This window comes from Cloeon dipterum, chromosome X (assembly GCF_949628265.1).
Source record: "Cloeon dipterum chromosome X, ieCloDipt1.1, whole genome shotgun sequence".
NCBI lineage: Eukaryota > Metazoa > Arthropoda > Insecta > Ephemeroptera > Baetidae > Cloeon > Cloeon dipterum.
In genome coordinates, this window is record NC_088790.1 from 11,273,719 (window position 1) to 11,290,456 (window position 16,738).

At 37.8% G+C, this 16,738-nt stretch overlaps 2 protein-coding genes across 3 annotated transcripts in view; one reads left to right on the top strand and one right to left on the bottom strand.

Moving 5' to 3' along the window:
- LOC135946754 (protein Skeletor, isoforms B/C) overlaps positions 1-14,036 on the top strand; it is a 36,205-nt gene extending 22,169 nt beyond the window's left edge. The window contains exons 2-12 of one of the 2 annotated variants that reach the window (XM_065495112.1): positions 3,476-3,713; positions 5,647-5,758; positions 7,902-8,140; positions 8,364-8,544; positions 8,670-8,690; positions 8,846-9,024; positions 9,276-9,372; positions 9,709-10,132; positions 10,778-11,032; positions 11,093-11,256; positions 12,065-14,036. In XM_065495112.1, the coding sequence (XP_065351184.1) occupies positions 3,476-3,713; positions 5,647-5,758; positions 7,902-8,140; positions 8,364-8,544; positions 8,670-8,690; positions 8,846-9,024; positions 9,276-9,372; positions 9,709-10,132; positions 10,778-11,032; positions 11,093-11,256; positions 12,065-12,205 (2,051 nt within the window). In that variant the 3' untranslated portion in view covers positions 12,206-14,036. The remainder of the gene's footprint in view (positions 1-3,475; positions 3,714-5,646; positions 5,759-7,901; positions 8,141-8,363; positions 8,545-8,669; positions 8,691-8,845; positions 9,025-9,275; positions 9,373-9,708; positions 10,133-10,777; positions 11,033-11,092; positions 11,257-12,064) is intronic. The other variant, XM_065495113.1, reaches the window with a different exon arrangement.
- A 42-nt stretch (positions 14,037-14,078) lies between these two features.
- LOC135946761 (golgin subfamily A member 7) lies at positions 14,079-16,545 on the bottom strand. The gene is made up of 5 exons (XM_065495124.1): positions 16,388-16,545; positions 16,186-16,335; positions 15,891-16,043; positions 15,734-15,835; positions 14,079-15,677 (listed from the first exon to the last, which is right to left on the bottom strand). The coding sequence occupies exons 1-5, from the start codon at positions 16,388-16,390 to the stop codon at positions 15,627-15,629; spliced, it is 459 nt and encodes a 152-aa protein (XP_065351196.1). The 5' UTR covers positions 16,391-16,545; the 3' UTR covers positions 14,079-15,626.
- Positions 16,546-16,738: the final 193 nt, after the last annotated feature.

The following is a 16,738-nucleotide window of genomic DNA, read 5'->3' on the forward strand; positions in this document are numbered from 1 at the left end:
GTGAAAGCCTTTTCCTGATGTAAGACACGTACAGCGGTTTTTGGAGACTTTATGAAAATTACCCAAACTTTCAAATTTAATTTTTAAATAATATTTTTTGATCATATAATTTAACTGAAATTTAGCACGTTTCAATGACAAAAATCGATCGGTGTTTTTTTTTACTTTCTGGAAAAAAAGTTGAATGAAAAAAGTTGAATGAAAATTGGCTTCACAAATCGTGTTAAATCCAGTAAGAATATAAACCTTCGGAAGGTCAAAAATTTCTCCTGGTTAGTTTCACGGGCTATTTTTTGTCTCTGCAAAAAACCTCGGCTTTTCTATAAAAGGTTGGTTCAGGAATAATATTAAAGCGCGGATTGGATAATGTTAAACGATGAAATAAATAATATTTCAATCAAAAATTAACCCCAAAATTTAATTTTACTTTCAATTTCAACACCTCTTCCATATCGTAAGAAAAAGTTAGTGTCGCTTAAAGATTCGGACTTAAAAAAACGTTTGATTTTGCTTGTAGTGGCAGAGATTTTTAAGGAATAAAATAACTCCCGTCAAAAATCGTAATTCTGATTTTTCCTATATAACTTTCGCAATCTGCTTTAATTTGAAAAGTTACTAATCCTGACATACACGGAGCGTTTCGCAGAGATTACTTCTCAGTCTGGCAGCGATTAAAAGAAAATCGACCAGTCTCACGTGCATTTACTGTGCGTCAAAGGCGCGGATTACGCTTCTTTCCTTTTGAAACCGCGCAAATCCAGCCAACCTGTAGCAGCAGCGGCGGTGGCAGCAGCTTTCCAACTTTTGCACGGCGCACTACTTTGCTGATTGCACCCCCCGCCGCGAGTGCGCCGCAGCGCATGACTCAATTTTCATTTCGAATTTCTATCTGGTCGTCCCCTCCGTCGTTTCTGCCTCCACCTTTTCATCTTAATACTGTGGATCGAGTTTTTTCCTCTCAATATCAAGGGAGCGAACGGCTCGCTTCTCAGCTGGACATCGATTCGCCTCTCCGCCCGCCGAACAGCCAGTCGAGCAGAAATAATATTTTACAGTAGGGAGTTTTTGCTCATTGCGCGTTTTTTTCTTTTATTACGGACAGAGGGAGGCGTGCATGACGTATGATTCACTCCCATTTGAGTCTCCATGCAAATTGGTTTCTGTATAGTGTCGTCTTGGTGACGTTAATGTTTCTTAGCATTGATTTTTTTCACTGCTGCTCTAGAAGAAATGTTTTTCGCATTCATTTTTTTAATTTATGTTCCCCTAGATTTTTTTTGCAAAATTTAGCGAAAGGAACTTCAAATTGGTATGAGTGCAAATTCGAAATTCAATATGCCAGTAATATCCCTGTAAAATACTTTGGAGATCGTGGAAAATAATTTTAAAGCTTGCTAACATAAATTTAAGGCTGTTTCATATTGCAAAAAATAATTTGAAACAGTTTAAATTTCTAGACTACCAAATATACCGTGGGTATATTATTTACTTGTGTTTTGTGTGTACGACTTGAGCTAACTAAATAGACCAATTCAGTGTTGCTATCATATAAATATATTGCCTATGATTTTGTATGCTCGACATAACAGAGCAATAAAACTTGTTATTATGATTGAAATAATATGCAGCTATAACTCATTAGGTGTATTTGGGCCAGTCAGTCGTTCACTGAGATTTTATATAAATTACTGGTTGCAATTCCGATTCATAAGCCTCCTTTGCTGTCTTTAAAAAATTGCCCTTGAAATAATAATAAAAAGGCATACCACTCTCCAAAGAAAGCTGCAATAAAATCAACTAAAAACATAATCAAATTTAAAGTTATATAACGCCTTTGATGGCATCTAACATCAAATTTCCAAAATTTAACCGGTACGAGTGGCAAATTCTAAATCATTTATAGAAAAATCGGCACTGAATTGATAAGTTCTTATGTAAATTAACCAACAAAAATATGAATCGGATGACCAGGGAATGGGTTTTAAGGGACAAAGATTGTAATTTTTAAAATTTTTTGTTTAAATTAAATTTCTAATTTTATTAGTCTGGTACTTATTTAGAAAATCATTACCTCGTGGGTATCCAATTTGTGTCCTCAGTTATTGCTCTTGACACAATCGAGAGAATTGTACTGTGCAGTAAATTTCATTTGATCTAAATTTCCAATCTCTCAATTTAGTTTCCGATTCAAATGGCAAGCATTGCTCATCCCCATTCAGAATTCATCTGCAAACAAACTGGAAAGAGTAGGGTTCTGGTAGTATCTGCTATCTGTGTGTATCGCCGGTGAGCACGCCAGAGATTGCAGATGTAGACGGCGGCAACAGTCGAGAGTTCGCAGATGAAATCTCATTATATCCCGCAGCTGCAGCTCTCTTTTGCGGACCCATAATATCAGGGAGGCAGCGCCGGCTCGTTATATATATTGGCTCCATCTCGCTGCTTCTCTAAATTATCGATTTGCTTTGTGCTCACTCACGATGACGAGATGTCCCCTGAATAAAACATGAACGCAAAATATCCCACCAGACGTGTACGCGAACGATGCCGAGAACGAGCTGCTTTTATTGGCTTTTTCATCCTTGAAATATGAACGTGCTGTTTGCACACATTCACAACGCTTTTTTGATCGACGCGCATTATTGGCTGTTGCCGCGACACACGCGCGCTCCTATATTCGCGTTCAAATCGACAATATCTACCTTGTGAAAAACCTCACTTTTGTGCCAATCGTGCTTAGCATTTCAGAATTGAAGTGACAACCATTACTGCATTTCAATTTTGCACAAGAGCCGTCCGAATTGCTCAATGAAATGTGCTTCTTTTGTTGCAGTCGAACGTAAAAATGCCGCACAAATTAAATTATTGACTAATTATAACGCAAAAAATATTTCACTTAAAGTTGGGCATACATTTTATTGTTGATTTTCAACATAATGAAAGTAAATCTGTGCAGAAAAAATTGTAAAATATAAATGGATATATTTAGAATCTAGAATTTGGAAAGAGCTAAAATTTTGATAGGTTGCCAAGAAAATCCAAGTTTGCATGCTAATCAAGCGGTGACAACTGTCAGGATGTATTTCCTCAAAAGGAAAATTAACTCATAATTCATAACACCTTTGGATAGATCTCGCAACGATAGTAATCGAAATAAAGCGTATAAATCGTCAAACTGTTTAATTTTTCAAAACAATTGTCAAAATCGGAATAACTCAATCCTAATTTCAGTATTGCACATTGCAAAGATAAACTGCTGCTAAATTCTACAAACAATAGACTCGATTAATCGTTTGCAATGGCCAACAATAAAATGTGTTCTTAATTAATTGTTAGCCTGAAAAACTACACGACCATCAAAAGGGAAATAAAAGAGACTAAAAGGCATTAATACATAAATAAAAAATGTATTTCGTTTGATTAATAAAACCTTTTGTCTGAAACCCGATTAAAAATGAATTTTTGGCTGTTGCAGCTTCTGCCCAGTCGCGTCACTACCCAGGAAGAACCAAGTACGGCCGTCTGGTAGGCGAGTTCAAAGAGTACGCGCACGGCATCCGTGGCAGCGTCTTCGTAGTAGACGAGACGACGCTGTTCATCAAAGGCTTCGCCTACGACGGCACAGGTCCTGACGCCTTCTTTTGGGTCGGCAACCAAACGCGACCGTCGCCCGAGGGTGAAATCGTCCCCTACCCCAAGGACTTCAAGGGACGGTGAGTTATCACTTTATCATCAATTCTTCACTAAATCGAATCGAAAAACTAATGAAAAGTAGGATTAAAAATAATTATTGTTTCCTTCACTTCTGGAATTATTTTTTCTTCGCAAGCAGATTGAGTTTAAGAGTATAAAAATTAGAAGGTTAACAATTTGAGTATTAGTCATGAACTTTTTTCAATTATTTGAACACAGCATGAAATTGAAATACTGTATATCCTGCATTTGAGTAAATCCAATTAATCGATTTTTTCTAATGGGATTTCTGTAGGGTCGTCTAATTTGAGATCACAACCCTTCTTAAATACCCCCATTTTCAAAATACCTGGACAGATTACACCGATATTATCGTGATCACTGTTAGATTGAAACCGGTTTTTGCAAGTTTTTATCCTTCCGTGCGTGGGAAGAATTTTAGCGCTATTTTATTCATAGTGACAGTGACAGAGATAAGCGCGGAAACTTGTTTGATCCAAAAACCAGTGGTTATTTAGCAATAATTTTTGAAGCCTAGGTGTTTCGATAACATTTTGTCATGATTTATTATGGATTTAATTTAGGAAAGAAAACGTTTATTGATCCTTTTCCACGATTCTGCGAACAACTAACTGTGTAACAACTCAAGAATCACCACCGCTGGATGATCTAAAATAGCTTCAAAGAAACCCCGAACATTCAGTTCAAGCACCATTAGCTGGAGAAACTTCATAGCCACAATCAGTTTTAATCATCTCCTCGCTCATTCTCTCTTTCACTCTCGAATCTTCGCGTGCGTCACTTGATCTTCAATTAGCGCACACAGCAACCCCCCAAGTGCAGCAGTGCGCAACAGCCCGAGGGGGGGTTGGCAAGGGGTTGCGACTGGCAACCACACCAACCAGCGACGCCGCCAGCGCTGCTGCATTTCTTTGTCAAATTCAGGCGCGCAAAAGCAGCCAGACAACATAGACTATAGGAAAGCAGGGGATTCAACAAGTTTATATGCTGATGGGAGAGAATATGCGGAGAGAGAGAGAGAGAGAGAGAGAGAGAGAGAGAGAGAGAGAGAGAGAGCGTGTAAGTGGAGCCATTGTTGTCTTCAGTATAATTAAAATCGACTTGCTTCCACGCGCGCGCGCTCTATACTTCAAGCGTAATTTTTCTAAAGACGCAGCAATCGAGCTTTATTTCCTAGAATAACTCTGCCATGGAAATTATTTTCAAGGAAAACACAATGGCTTCAAGCATTCAGAAGTAGGTTAGAAAATTACAATCATAAATTTATCCAATTTTTTCTGTTCCCTAATTAAATTTTTCTGACATCGATGCTTCCTCCGAATGTTTAATTTCTTGAAATTAAAAATGCCACTCTGGCCAGCGATTGCGTACAACAATGCACGAATAGTCTGAATAGATTTGGGAAATTATCGGCGTGTGACTATAACTCCAACTGTTAGTATTTTTACATTGACCAATCGTAAAAGTAAATCTAGCGAGAAATCTCTTTTCAGTTATATATTTAAACTGTACGACTCACAACCAGAAGAGCTTCAGAGAGAATTGAAAGCTTATAGTGTAAATATTTTTAAAAAGTCTGAAATGTTTTTTATATTGTAGAACAATGTGAAGAAAGGGAATTTCATTTTTTAACCTTTCAAAAAATAAGAGCGGCGAAAAAAGAGACGGCTTTGATGGCGCTAACCGATCTGTCTGGCGACGATCGTGCCCCGCTGACTTGTAAGGTTAGACCCCCCTGGCGCAGTGATTGATGACGTTGCTTGGAAACACGCACTAGATCGACAGCTCTTTCTCTCCGCGGGGGAAAAACGCGGGGATGAACGCCACTTTTGCCTTGAATCGCGCCAATCTCGCGCGAAAAAATTTGCAGACGTTTTAAATCTCATTTGCGTAATGGAAGATTTAACTGACGATTTCTTCTGAAATTTTCAGGGAGCCGCCGATTCTTCCTGCCATAAGCAACGCTGACATCATCCTCAGACTGCCATTTCCCAAAAGGATAAGGGACATCAAGTGGCTCGCGGTCTGGTGCCGCCGCTTCACGGTAATTTTATTTCATAGAGCTGGAAAAATGTGCCAGATTACCAACATTTATCAGGACTAGGACTGAAAATCTGGTTATTATTAAGCGGGACATAAATATTTAATTAATAATAGTTTATTCGAAACAGTGAGAGTCTCGTTAACTTTACAGAATGTGCGTTAATTATATCAGAGACGAGAGTCGCACTGTGCGAGAGTTATCTCGCTTTCCACATAACTGCAGCACACCCCTTGGGGGACGCTGCTAATAGGGGTGGAGCTGTGATTTCCACACCACTTGCACTCCTGGCACCGGCATGTATAAATGTTGCACCCTGACGTTGAAATTACACAACGCATTTCTCATTCGCCTGACTTTCCTTGTTTCCCTGGTGATTGCATTTTCAGAAATGCGCATTTTCATGAATTATTCGAGCTGCATGAACATTTTATGCAGACATTTTGCAGTCATTATGTAAATAAACATTAAAGTTTTATTAAATTTATACGCTCGATTGGACATAAAGTGTTAGTCAAAATGACTGTTAAACGCGAGTCAAAGTTGATTTGTTTACGTTCTGCATGAAAATTACTTGTTACAGGTTATTACTTTTTATTGGACATAAACAAAAAAAACTGGGGAAATTGCTTTAATATAATAAATTCTTCTCCACGCATAAATATCATCAAAGTCAGAGTGGGGTTGTGTTGTGGTATTTCTAAATTGAAGTCGTTCGGAATTTTCTCAAATGGCCAAATGTGGAACCTGACTTAATGTTTATTTAAAAAACTGAAGAGGAACTGTGCATTTTGAGTTGTTAAATAGAATAATAAATTTCTAGACAAAATGAAAACTTGCGATCTAAGATTGAAAGGCCTAAGGAAATAATTAAATAAAGTACAGAGAAAAGGACCAATATTACATTCCATCTTGAGATTTAATTGTTAACATTTTAAAAATTGTATTATTCCATATAACATTAATTTTTCTTGCGGGGGAAAACTGAAAGCTTTATTATAGCTTAGTTCAGACCTAAAGCTGCCAATATAGCTTTAAGCTTCCACCGATTTTTGGCACGTCGTGTCAAATTTTCAATCGATTGATACGGCTGCATGACCTAACTCGACCCTCAATAATCCATTCGCACCATCGAAAAAATGAAATTCCAGTGTTTTTTTAAAATGAACGTGCTCAGATAAAATGAACACTTTTAATCATCTTTTTGTTAGGTTAGTAAATGATAATCTCATAAGCATCATTTTATGATCTGTGAGACATACTCACATAAATTTGCAGAAGAAAGTTAGTTGACATTATATTATTACCTTGTGAGCTGAGATTTGGAGAACAATGGAACTGACAATGCAGTTGTCGTCAATTTATTTTAAGTTGACGCCTTTATCGATTTGCCGTGGCTTGGGGAAAAGCAAAAAAGCGAGAGAAGCAATCTGGTGGGTCCCTTTTAAAAGCATTTCCATTTGTTTAAAGAGGGGGCGTTTTCAGGCAATCAGTCGGACACGGGCGCCGCGCCGGTTGCCTACGCACGCTGCCGGCAGGCGCCCCCATTTGCATTTTGTGTTGGCTTTCGAGGCAGCGAGCGAGCGGCGCGAAATGAATTTGATGCTTTTGTTACGATTTGATGCGCCCGCACAATAGGGTGAGCGCGGCGGCGGCGGCCGACGGAGGGTGCATTCGGGGGCAATCGAGTGCTCACAATGAATAAGGAAATGGACAAGCGTGAAAAGTCAGCCACGGTTTGCGGCTTTGCTTGGGGGACGAGCAACCGTGTCAAACGCGGATAAAATGTTTTCGTCTCTGCTTAGAACAACTGGGACAAAATCCCAGTCTTTTTGTAAGTCAGGAAAAATACAATTAAATACATAGTGCCAAATTTAGAAGTTACCAAATGGAATAAAATTGAAATAAAACAATTTTCCACAATTTTTCTTTATTGAGAATAGCACGAAAAATAAAGGAAATTACTCTTCTGTGTCTCACGTACGCCGGCCAATTCCAAAAAATTCAGATCTTACTTTTGGTGTCTATGTCCTATAACAGTGTCAAATGTTGACGCCCTAAAAATGTAAATTGGATTTGGCTATTTATACCACATTTCTGAATGCAACAGCAGCAGTCCATTAAGAAAACTCACTAACGATTTCAGGTCAATTTCGGCGATGTCTTCATTCCCCCAAACCTGGAAATTCCCAAAACCAGGGTTCTCCCTGAATTCAAAAGACTGGCTCACCAACTCCGCTCAGGCAACATCAGTATTTTGGACGCCAAAACCTTTTACATCCCTAACCTGCACTACGACGGCGCCGGGCCCGACGCCTACTTCTGGGTCGGAAACGGCTCGGAGCCCAACGAGTTCGGCATCAAAGTGCCCAACGAACGTGGATCGTGAGTGATTTAATACCATTAACCAAAATTTTTAAAGATGATTAGTTTTATACAATTTCATTTTCATCACAGTTCATTTCAAATTTATTTAATGTTATATTATTTTAGGACTTCACTCATTTATAAAAAATAAAACTCTTAAAAAATTCTCCACCCTTTTCCATCTATTTTTAACGTTGTCACAAATGGCATATTTTTCCAAGTTGCAAAAATCCTTGTTTAGTTTGGAGCCGTTGCGAGGCTACCAGGGCGAGGACATTGAGATCCAGCTGCCAAACAACCTGACCGTCTACAACATCGACTGGCTGTCCATGTGGTGCGTGCAGTACAAGCACAATTTCGGACACGTGATGATCCCCAAAGACCTGGACGTTCCGCCGGCGTTGGGACAGACCAAAATAACTGTGAGTGTCGCAACGAAAACAAACATTTTCTGCGCGCTTCCCCTTTATTTTCTCTGCTTCCGTTGTATGTGTGAGCATTTCTCAATTTAGCAACTTGACTGAAAAACATACTTTTTTTCCGCAAGCCTCCCTGGTGGTACAATCCTGTAAGTAATCCTCGACTTTTCATGACTAGAAATAGGACTTATTTATTAGTGTTCTTTTTTCGTTTCGTTTGCGGCATTTTCCTTTCATCCGCTTTCGTAATTTTCGCCCATTCTGCGATTGCCGGTGAAATTAAGCCACGACTCTCTGTGTCCAGACGACCAGCACGACGCAGGACCCGCTGCAGATGCCAAAGATGACCAACTGCCGCGAGCTGCTGTCTAACCGGCTGCAGGTCGAATGGGAAATGCACGGCAATGAGGTGCAGATCCAACTGTCGGGCAGGATCACCGAGTCGCAGTACATGGCGTTTGGCATCAGTGGCGAGAACGGCAGGTGCGAATATAAATTAATTATTTCATTCATTCCTTCAATTTTTTCATATTTAAAAAAACTAGGCTTGTGTGACATGAACTTTTTTGCTAATGGTAAAAATTGTGAGTTCTTATGACAAGAAAATTAATCTGTAAGTTAGATTGGAAAAGGAAAAAATAACTATTTTATGGCAGCTCTATAAATCACAATTTAAAGCTGCATCTAACGTAATTCCAGAATGTCTTTATCAGCAATAATATTTTTTCTATCAGGTCGTCCATGCTTGGCGCTGACGTGGTGGTCGCATTCTACGATAAAGATCAGAAGGCGTTCAAGGCTGTTGATTACTACTTATCGAAATATGCGCAGGTGAGCAATTTTTCCAATGATTAAATTATAAACAAAGAAATGAAGAATTCCTTGACGTATTTTTTATCAGACTGATGCGATTTTAACAATTATTCTACTAATAACCATTTTTTCTGGAAAAATATATTCTAAATTTAAAAGGTACAATAAAGAAATTAAATAAAAATGCTTGAATTGGGAACGGGAGCAAACCTGATAATTAAACTGTCTTTTGTCCTCCCTGCTATTCGTTGTGAGACTCAAATGAATTTTTTCTATTAAATAAAGTTTGTTTCCTTCAATATTAAATACATTTTCTATCAGACTCTAATTCAAAGCAAAACTATTGACTTTTAGTGTGACGGTCGCGAGGGAGTATGTCCAGATGAGAAGGTCGGCGGCAAAAACGAGGCGGTGGTCATTTCCGGCGAGCAGAGGGACGGCATCATCACCGTCACCTACAAGCGGCCACTGCAGACCAGGGACGGCCCCTATGACAAAATAATTCCGTTCGACTCGGAGGTGAACGTGATCGCGGCCATCGGTCCGCTCAACTCGCGCAAGGAGGCCAACGCGCACAACTCAGGTGACAGGACGTCTGGTGACATCAGGATCGACTTCAGCAGCAGAAATGACCACGCGTGCATCAGCAGCCTCTCAGAGAAGAAGGAGGTATCATCCAACCTGAAAGTATGGAAGCAGCTCAGGATCGTTGGCGAGAAGGAACTTTCCGCCAGAATTGGACCCACTGGAGGCCAAAGGGGATACACACATCTAACAGGTTTGCTGAAAATCAATTATTGTGATTTTGAATATAGGACGATCGTCTGATTTACTTCCTAACACCAAATGAGCACAAAAATACGCAATTTCTAGACTTTTTAGCACTTGAACCCATCTGAATCACTTTTGTAACTTGGAATAACAAAAAAGCGGTAAATTTTCCAAAATATTGAATACATTTTAAGATTTGCTTCCACAAAATAATTCAATTTTTCAGGAGGTTTGCATGAAATTAAAAAGTTGCTTTTAAGCTAAATTCGTTCTGAAAAGAGAAAAGTAATTTTTCTGGCTTCAAATCAAAATTTTCTTGTCGTTTTACTGTGTCATTATCCATTTTTGGGGGTTTTGTAATCGGAAGTATTATTATGGCTGACCAATAAATCTGTTTGTACAACAAATAATATTCAAAGCGATAGAAATAAGTATTTTTCCATTGTTTTTAGTCTTATTGAGATTTTGAAGATATGTTTAGCACCAAGAAAAATTCTCAAAAGTGATTCATTTTCGTCAATAATTTTATCTAATTTTACCTGTCATAATTAAGCTTTTTTATTTTTATAAAAAATAAGACAAATTTGCATTTTATTATATCTTCAAAAGATATTTCAAATACATATAACTGCTGAATTTATTTTGCTGTCAGATCATCCGTCTTGGGGCATCGCTTGGTACATCAACGACCTACTCATCCCTGAAGTCTTCGTTGAGCGCGGCCAGTCGTACGTTTTCAAGGTAGAAGGAGGCTTTGAAGAGTCCAACCCTGCGAGGTACCACCCCTTCTACATTACAGACAGCAGCGAAGGAGGATTCGGCCAAAAATCGGAGGAGCAGCAGAAGCAGCAGAGGGTGTTTGCCGGCGTTGGATACGATGCTGAAGGAAATCCGTACCCGAACACAGGTGAGTTTAAATCACGTTTGTTAATTTGAATTGGTGGCTATTGATTTTCTGGATTTTCAGCCGGAAGGTATTGTGAGTGGATCCACAAAACTGTCGACCAGTCAAGCAGCAAGGAAACTTTTGAGAGCTTTTTCGAAACCCTGAAGCTCGAGTGTGATCCGGGGGAGCCAGCCATCCTTAATTGGACCGTTGCCATGGACACACCAGACACGGTTTACTACCAGGTACAAAAATAAATAAATCCACACTGTGGAGAAAATACCTAGCTAAAATGAAAATTCAACACACGCACCAGTTTTTCCCAAGATCTAATTCAACTTCATAGATGGCTGCGCGTTTTAACTAAGATTTTCCTCGTTTCATAAGGAAAAGAATACGTATTTTTTAACTAATTTATTTAATTTTTATATACGGAAAAATCATTTCTGTTCTAGATTTAAAATAAAAAATATATTGCATGAGATCCGAGAGATGAAAAACAACGCTTTTCACATGAAAAATGGAAATGTCGATTTGATAAAAACATGATGGGTATAATTCTTAGGTCGTTCAAAATTAATGTTTTGATTTAATCTTTATGCAAATTTCAAATAAAGAATTCTGATATTTTGTACAATTGGGCAAATAGTGGAAAAACGTTGGCGAAGGAGGCAAAACATAATGATTTTAGTTGGCTTCTGGGACAGTTAATTGGTTAAATATGGGCTTAAATTATCATGGTTCATTTAAAATTCTAATTACGTACCATAATTTAAAAAATGTGCAGGCCTATACTCCTGACTTTTATAAGACATTTTTCATTTGAACCAAATACATTCTTGAGTAAACTATTATCAGAAAGTTGTTTTAAAACAAAATTTAACTCTTTTTTCCTATTAAAAAAAATTACAGAGACTTTAAGATATTTTAAGTTCAGGAAATTTGGCAAAAACTTATGAAAAAAGTGATCGTTTTTAATATTTTGTCCTGTCTTCATTTTTGAATTAAACCCATCACTCTATGAAAATTAACACGCTCCTTTCTAATTGGCAGTGCTACACGCACAACAATCTTGGCTGGAAGATCCAAGTGAAGAACCCTGGCGAGTTGGCGGGCTTGAACAGCGCCATGCCGTTGCACACGACAGTGGCCGCCGTGGCGGTGCACCTGTTGGTGCTAATGCTCGGCAGGTGAGCGAGCGGCCACGGAAATCATACCTAATAAGCGTTTGCGTGATCTTTACCGAGCATTCTACGAGGAACAATAATTTTATCAATGATAAAAAGGCTATAATAATGTGTACTTAAGTAAGTAAAATGTCGAGACAGAAAAAGAGGCAAATTGATTTTGCGGAAACAAGTCAAATAATATATATACATATGCGATTGCCTAATTTTAAGGTTTCTATAAATTGAAATGTTGGATAGATTTGAAAGAATAAGCCGTGATTGCAAGTGGAAAACTGGATAGCGAGTACAAAACGATCGAGAGACTTGGAACGAAATGTCGAAATTAAAGTCGTAAGGACCTCATTTTGCGTGTTTAGCAGAAAATGCGGGAGGGAACTCGGTGTGCACAAATTAGCTCATGATGAGACAATAATATTTCCGCAACTTTTAAAAGCGCATTGTGAAAAGCCCAGGCGAACCAAAAGTTCAGTTTTTGAGAAGAAAACAAAATTCGCCTGGGAACGAAAAACTATTGAAAGTAAAAATTCTAGATGTAAGTAAAGCTTTTCAAAGTGGACTCGCAATGTGGGATGACAATAATTTTCACCTGCAAAACTGCATTTGTCTATATATATACATTAACACTATGAACGAAACGATAGTTATATTATTACACTGTTGCGTCTGACTAAGACAATAATTTTCAAGAAACAGCAGCTATTTCCCCCGAAATAAATTTTTTCCGCAACTCATGTATACAAATTAAAAAAAAAAGACGAACGAAACGATGTCGAGAGCAAAGTCGAGATGAATTCTAGGGCCCCTAGGCTGATAGTCAATTTCCCAGCAATTTTTAATGAAAGTTCAAACGTGTAAATATTCCACTCAGATTGTAAATAATATCTCATGTTGAAATGATAAATGAATCGTTTTTTGTCTGGTATTTTTTTGTTATATATTAGAAGGTTTACATAAACGTTATGTTTTATTGTGTTTTGATGTAATTTGTAGTTTATATGTCATAATGTTAATTATTCATAGCTGTACTGATGTATATCAAAATGTCAGAGTAGCGAAAAAGTTAATCCAGCTTAGTGGGAGTTTCGAAATTGTTCATATCACTGTGGTAGCTGGTCGCGAAAAGCGAAATCTTTTCTTTTCATCTTAGCAGTTTTGGCTGTTTAGAGAGGAAAATTCAAAATATATAGAATTCTTTCAAAGGAAAACCACTCTAGCACCGCAACATTCCTTTCTAACCTGCTGTACAAACGCTCTACACCATCAGTTTCGTTTCTTGATGCAGAGATTTTAGGTGTCTCTATTTCCTAAACTTAAAATTAAAACCTGTAATAACTCCATATCCTGCTGAGCATATCCGTTATACTCTATAAAGAACCGTTTTATCAACCAAAATTAATTCATGAGTCTCGACGAATAACTATTGGATTATTTGCGCTCTATGTAAGGTGCCAAAATGCACGAGAATATAATTTTTTCGCAAAGAATTGAACGGGAGTGCCTTTTTGAAAGGAAAGCTCTGGTCAAATCGTGAAATTGAAATTCTTCAAAGAGACAATAATAGCAGGTAATTAATAATGCAGTCCAGACAGATAAGGAGCAGTTTCTCATTTTTGTAAACAGAGAGTGACGATAATAATTACAGATGTCGAGAAATAAAATAGCTTTAGTTGCCTAAAATAACTATTTTACTAACTTGATTGCATTGCAGAAAAAATTCCGCTTCTGAAATCGTCTGCGAGATTTCCAATATATCTGTTTCGTCATTTGTAATTTTGTGTTTAACGTTTCTGTCTGCGATGAAATAAATATCCGCATTTAAGTCTTGTTGCAACGTGGGTTTCTTGTTTTATTTCCAGCGCAAAAAATACACAATTAACTAGCATGAATAATCACATTGTTTTATTAGGGAAGCAAATTTTGATGAAGGTGAATTGTGGATTATAAAATACAGAGATACTGAAGAACAAATCGAAAGAGTGGCACTACCAACGCAAATTGAGGAGGAAAGCTAAATCTATATATATCTGATTTGAAAAGTTGGCACGGCTTCATTATTTATGCTTTTCCTTCCAAACAGCGCGAACAAGGATTCGACATTTTAGTTTCAGGCTAACCCATTGAATCGTGTGGACTATCCTGATGTGAACCGCACAAATTAGATATTTCCAAGAGGGTTAGTTTTGGGCTTTGAAATTTTTGAATAATTTATCGTGGAGCAATATAATAAACATATTATGACACACCTCCTGATTTTAAGATGTTGTTAATTAATCTATCGCATATTTTTCAGGAAAAAATGTAAATTAAAACAGTATTTAGAATTTTTTCTAAATGACAAAATTCTAGCTACATGACCAGAAAGTCGGCTAAGAAAGTTTTAAAATATGAACCTAACCGTTATTGAGCCATTAGCCAACTTTCCGGCAAAAGTCTAAAATCTTGACTTTTGGCAAGTCAAAACTAACCCGCTGACCGATTTGTCTTGTCAAGTAGAGTCTACCTACAACACATCATTATGATTGAATGAAAGCTGGCTTCATAATTCGAATTTGAAGCATATTTAACCTTTGAGGCTGATATCAAAAACTTTGTCGTATCCCAAATTTGCTCCGGGTGATACCTCTTAACTCGTTGGATAATGCATGAATAAATAATTTCACCAAGCTAAAACATCGAATCCTAAGAGTTCTCTTGAAAGTGCCAATACTTTCATTTTGTGCTCACAAAAATGGATTCTATATAAAGCAAATATTTAATTCATTCAATGCATATAACTTTAATCATTATACTGTCAATTATTTTAAATTATTATTAAATAATATTTACAAAGAATACCTTCCTCAAATATTAATTATATTTTAAATATTTGCAAACATTCAGTCCGATTCGGCATCAATCTTGTCCAGAAACAAAAATTTGCTCTTATTGCCATTCGGTGTTTTTTCCAAAAATTTAGCGGACACTGATAAAATATTGTTAATTTGCTAGGAAAACCAAAATCACATATTTGGCCAGCTACTTATAAATGGAAACAAACAAAATTATTCACGTCCCTTCACATTACGTACAAAGCAATCTTTCCTTGCCGGCTTTAGCCAGCATCTGTCCGCCCAGAAGAGAAAATCAAGGAAAACTGACTGATCTGAAGAGGTTGGCTGCAAGCACCAGACCAAGCTTTGAAAATAAATGAGGAATGCACCACTTGAGTAAGAAAAAAATGCACAAATTTTGGGCCCTAAATCTCCAAGAGAATTGTTCCGCGTAGTTCCCCATTGTAACATTCTTCCAATCAATTGGTTGCGATGAAGAAATCATCCGCACGGTGTAAAAGAGAACATGATCGTTGCAATAAGGAAATGGGTGTGACACTTAATTTTTCTGACTAACTACATGAAAAATTCTTCTGTGGACAGAGAAAGGGAGAGTCATGACCTGTTTGTTGCTGTTGCTGGCTCATTTAGAATTGAAATCTCAATCTGTAAAGAAGAAATCCCTTATCAAGATCATGAATATAAAAATACAGCCAACTTACAACTCTGAGCCCTCTTTCCGAGGGATCGGTGACGAGTAGACCTCTAGGTACGTACACCCTTTCATTCTGTTCCACGACAAATTTGGCAATCTTCTTCAGACACTGCAAATTCATCACGCTGGTTAGTTAATTGAATCTCTCGTATTGGAATTCAAACCTTTTCGTAATGGGTTTCAGTGCACATGTACATGAGGTAAGCTGTGAGACAAGCAAGGCATCCTTCGCAATAGGTTCCACAACCAGCTTTTTCCGCCTCGGAGTACATTGCGTTCATTTGGTTTACAGTATATTCAAAAGCATGTCTTTCGATCTGGAAAAACAGTTTTTTGGTGAAGAAATACAAGAGAGTCAAAGTAAACAAAAATAAATGTGTAAATTGAAATTAGGAAAACAAGCGGATATCATGTGCTCTAGTTTAAGCTCAACGCAAATTTCCGCAGATTTTCACACACCTTATCTTCTAGTTCAGGAGGGAACCAAGTATTAAACTTGACCAGTGTGCCGTCGCTGTAGTCCCTCTGAATAAAAACCTTCATGCAGCCTTGGTTAGTTGTGGTCCGCTGCTGTTGCTGCTGCTGCTGGTTTTGCTCATTGCTGTGATTCTGATGACCCAAAATTTTAATAAAAGCATTTTTTCGCATGTACAAGACTCACCATTGTGTGGGCGTGATTGTCAAAAGGCTGGGTGAAAACTCATAGCCGGCGAAAGTATGAAAATTTTAGCCTAAAACCTTTTATTTACGTCAGCCGATTCGCTTTTCGAGATCGTGATGATTGGATTCGGGGACACGCCCCTCGTTATTTAACTTGATGCAGTACCAATTCGCTCCGCTAGGGGGACACGATCCTAAATCCAGGCAAATTTTCGTCAAATTTACGAAATCCAACACTGAATTTTTTCCAAACACCCTGGAAAATCAGTTCGATAAGAAGCGCTTTTATTTTTCCTTTCCAGTGGAAGTAATCATATAACTATAAAATTTCGGCAAATTTCCAGCAACTCGC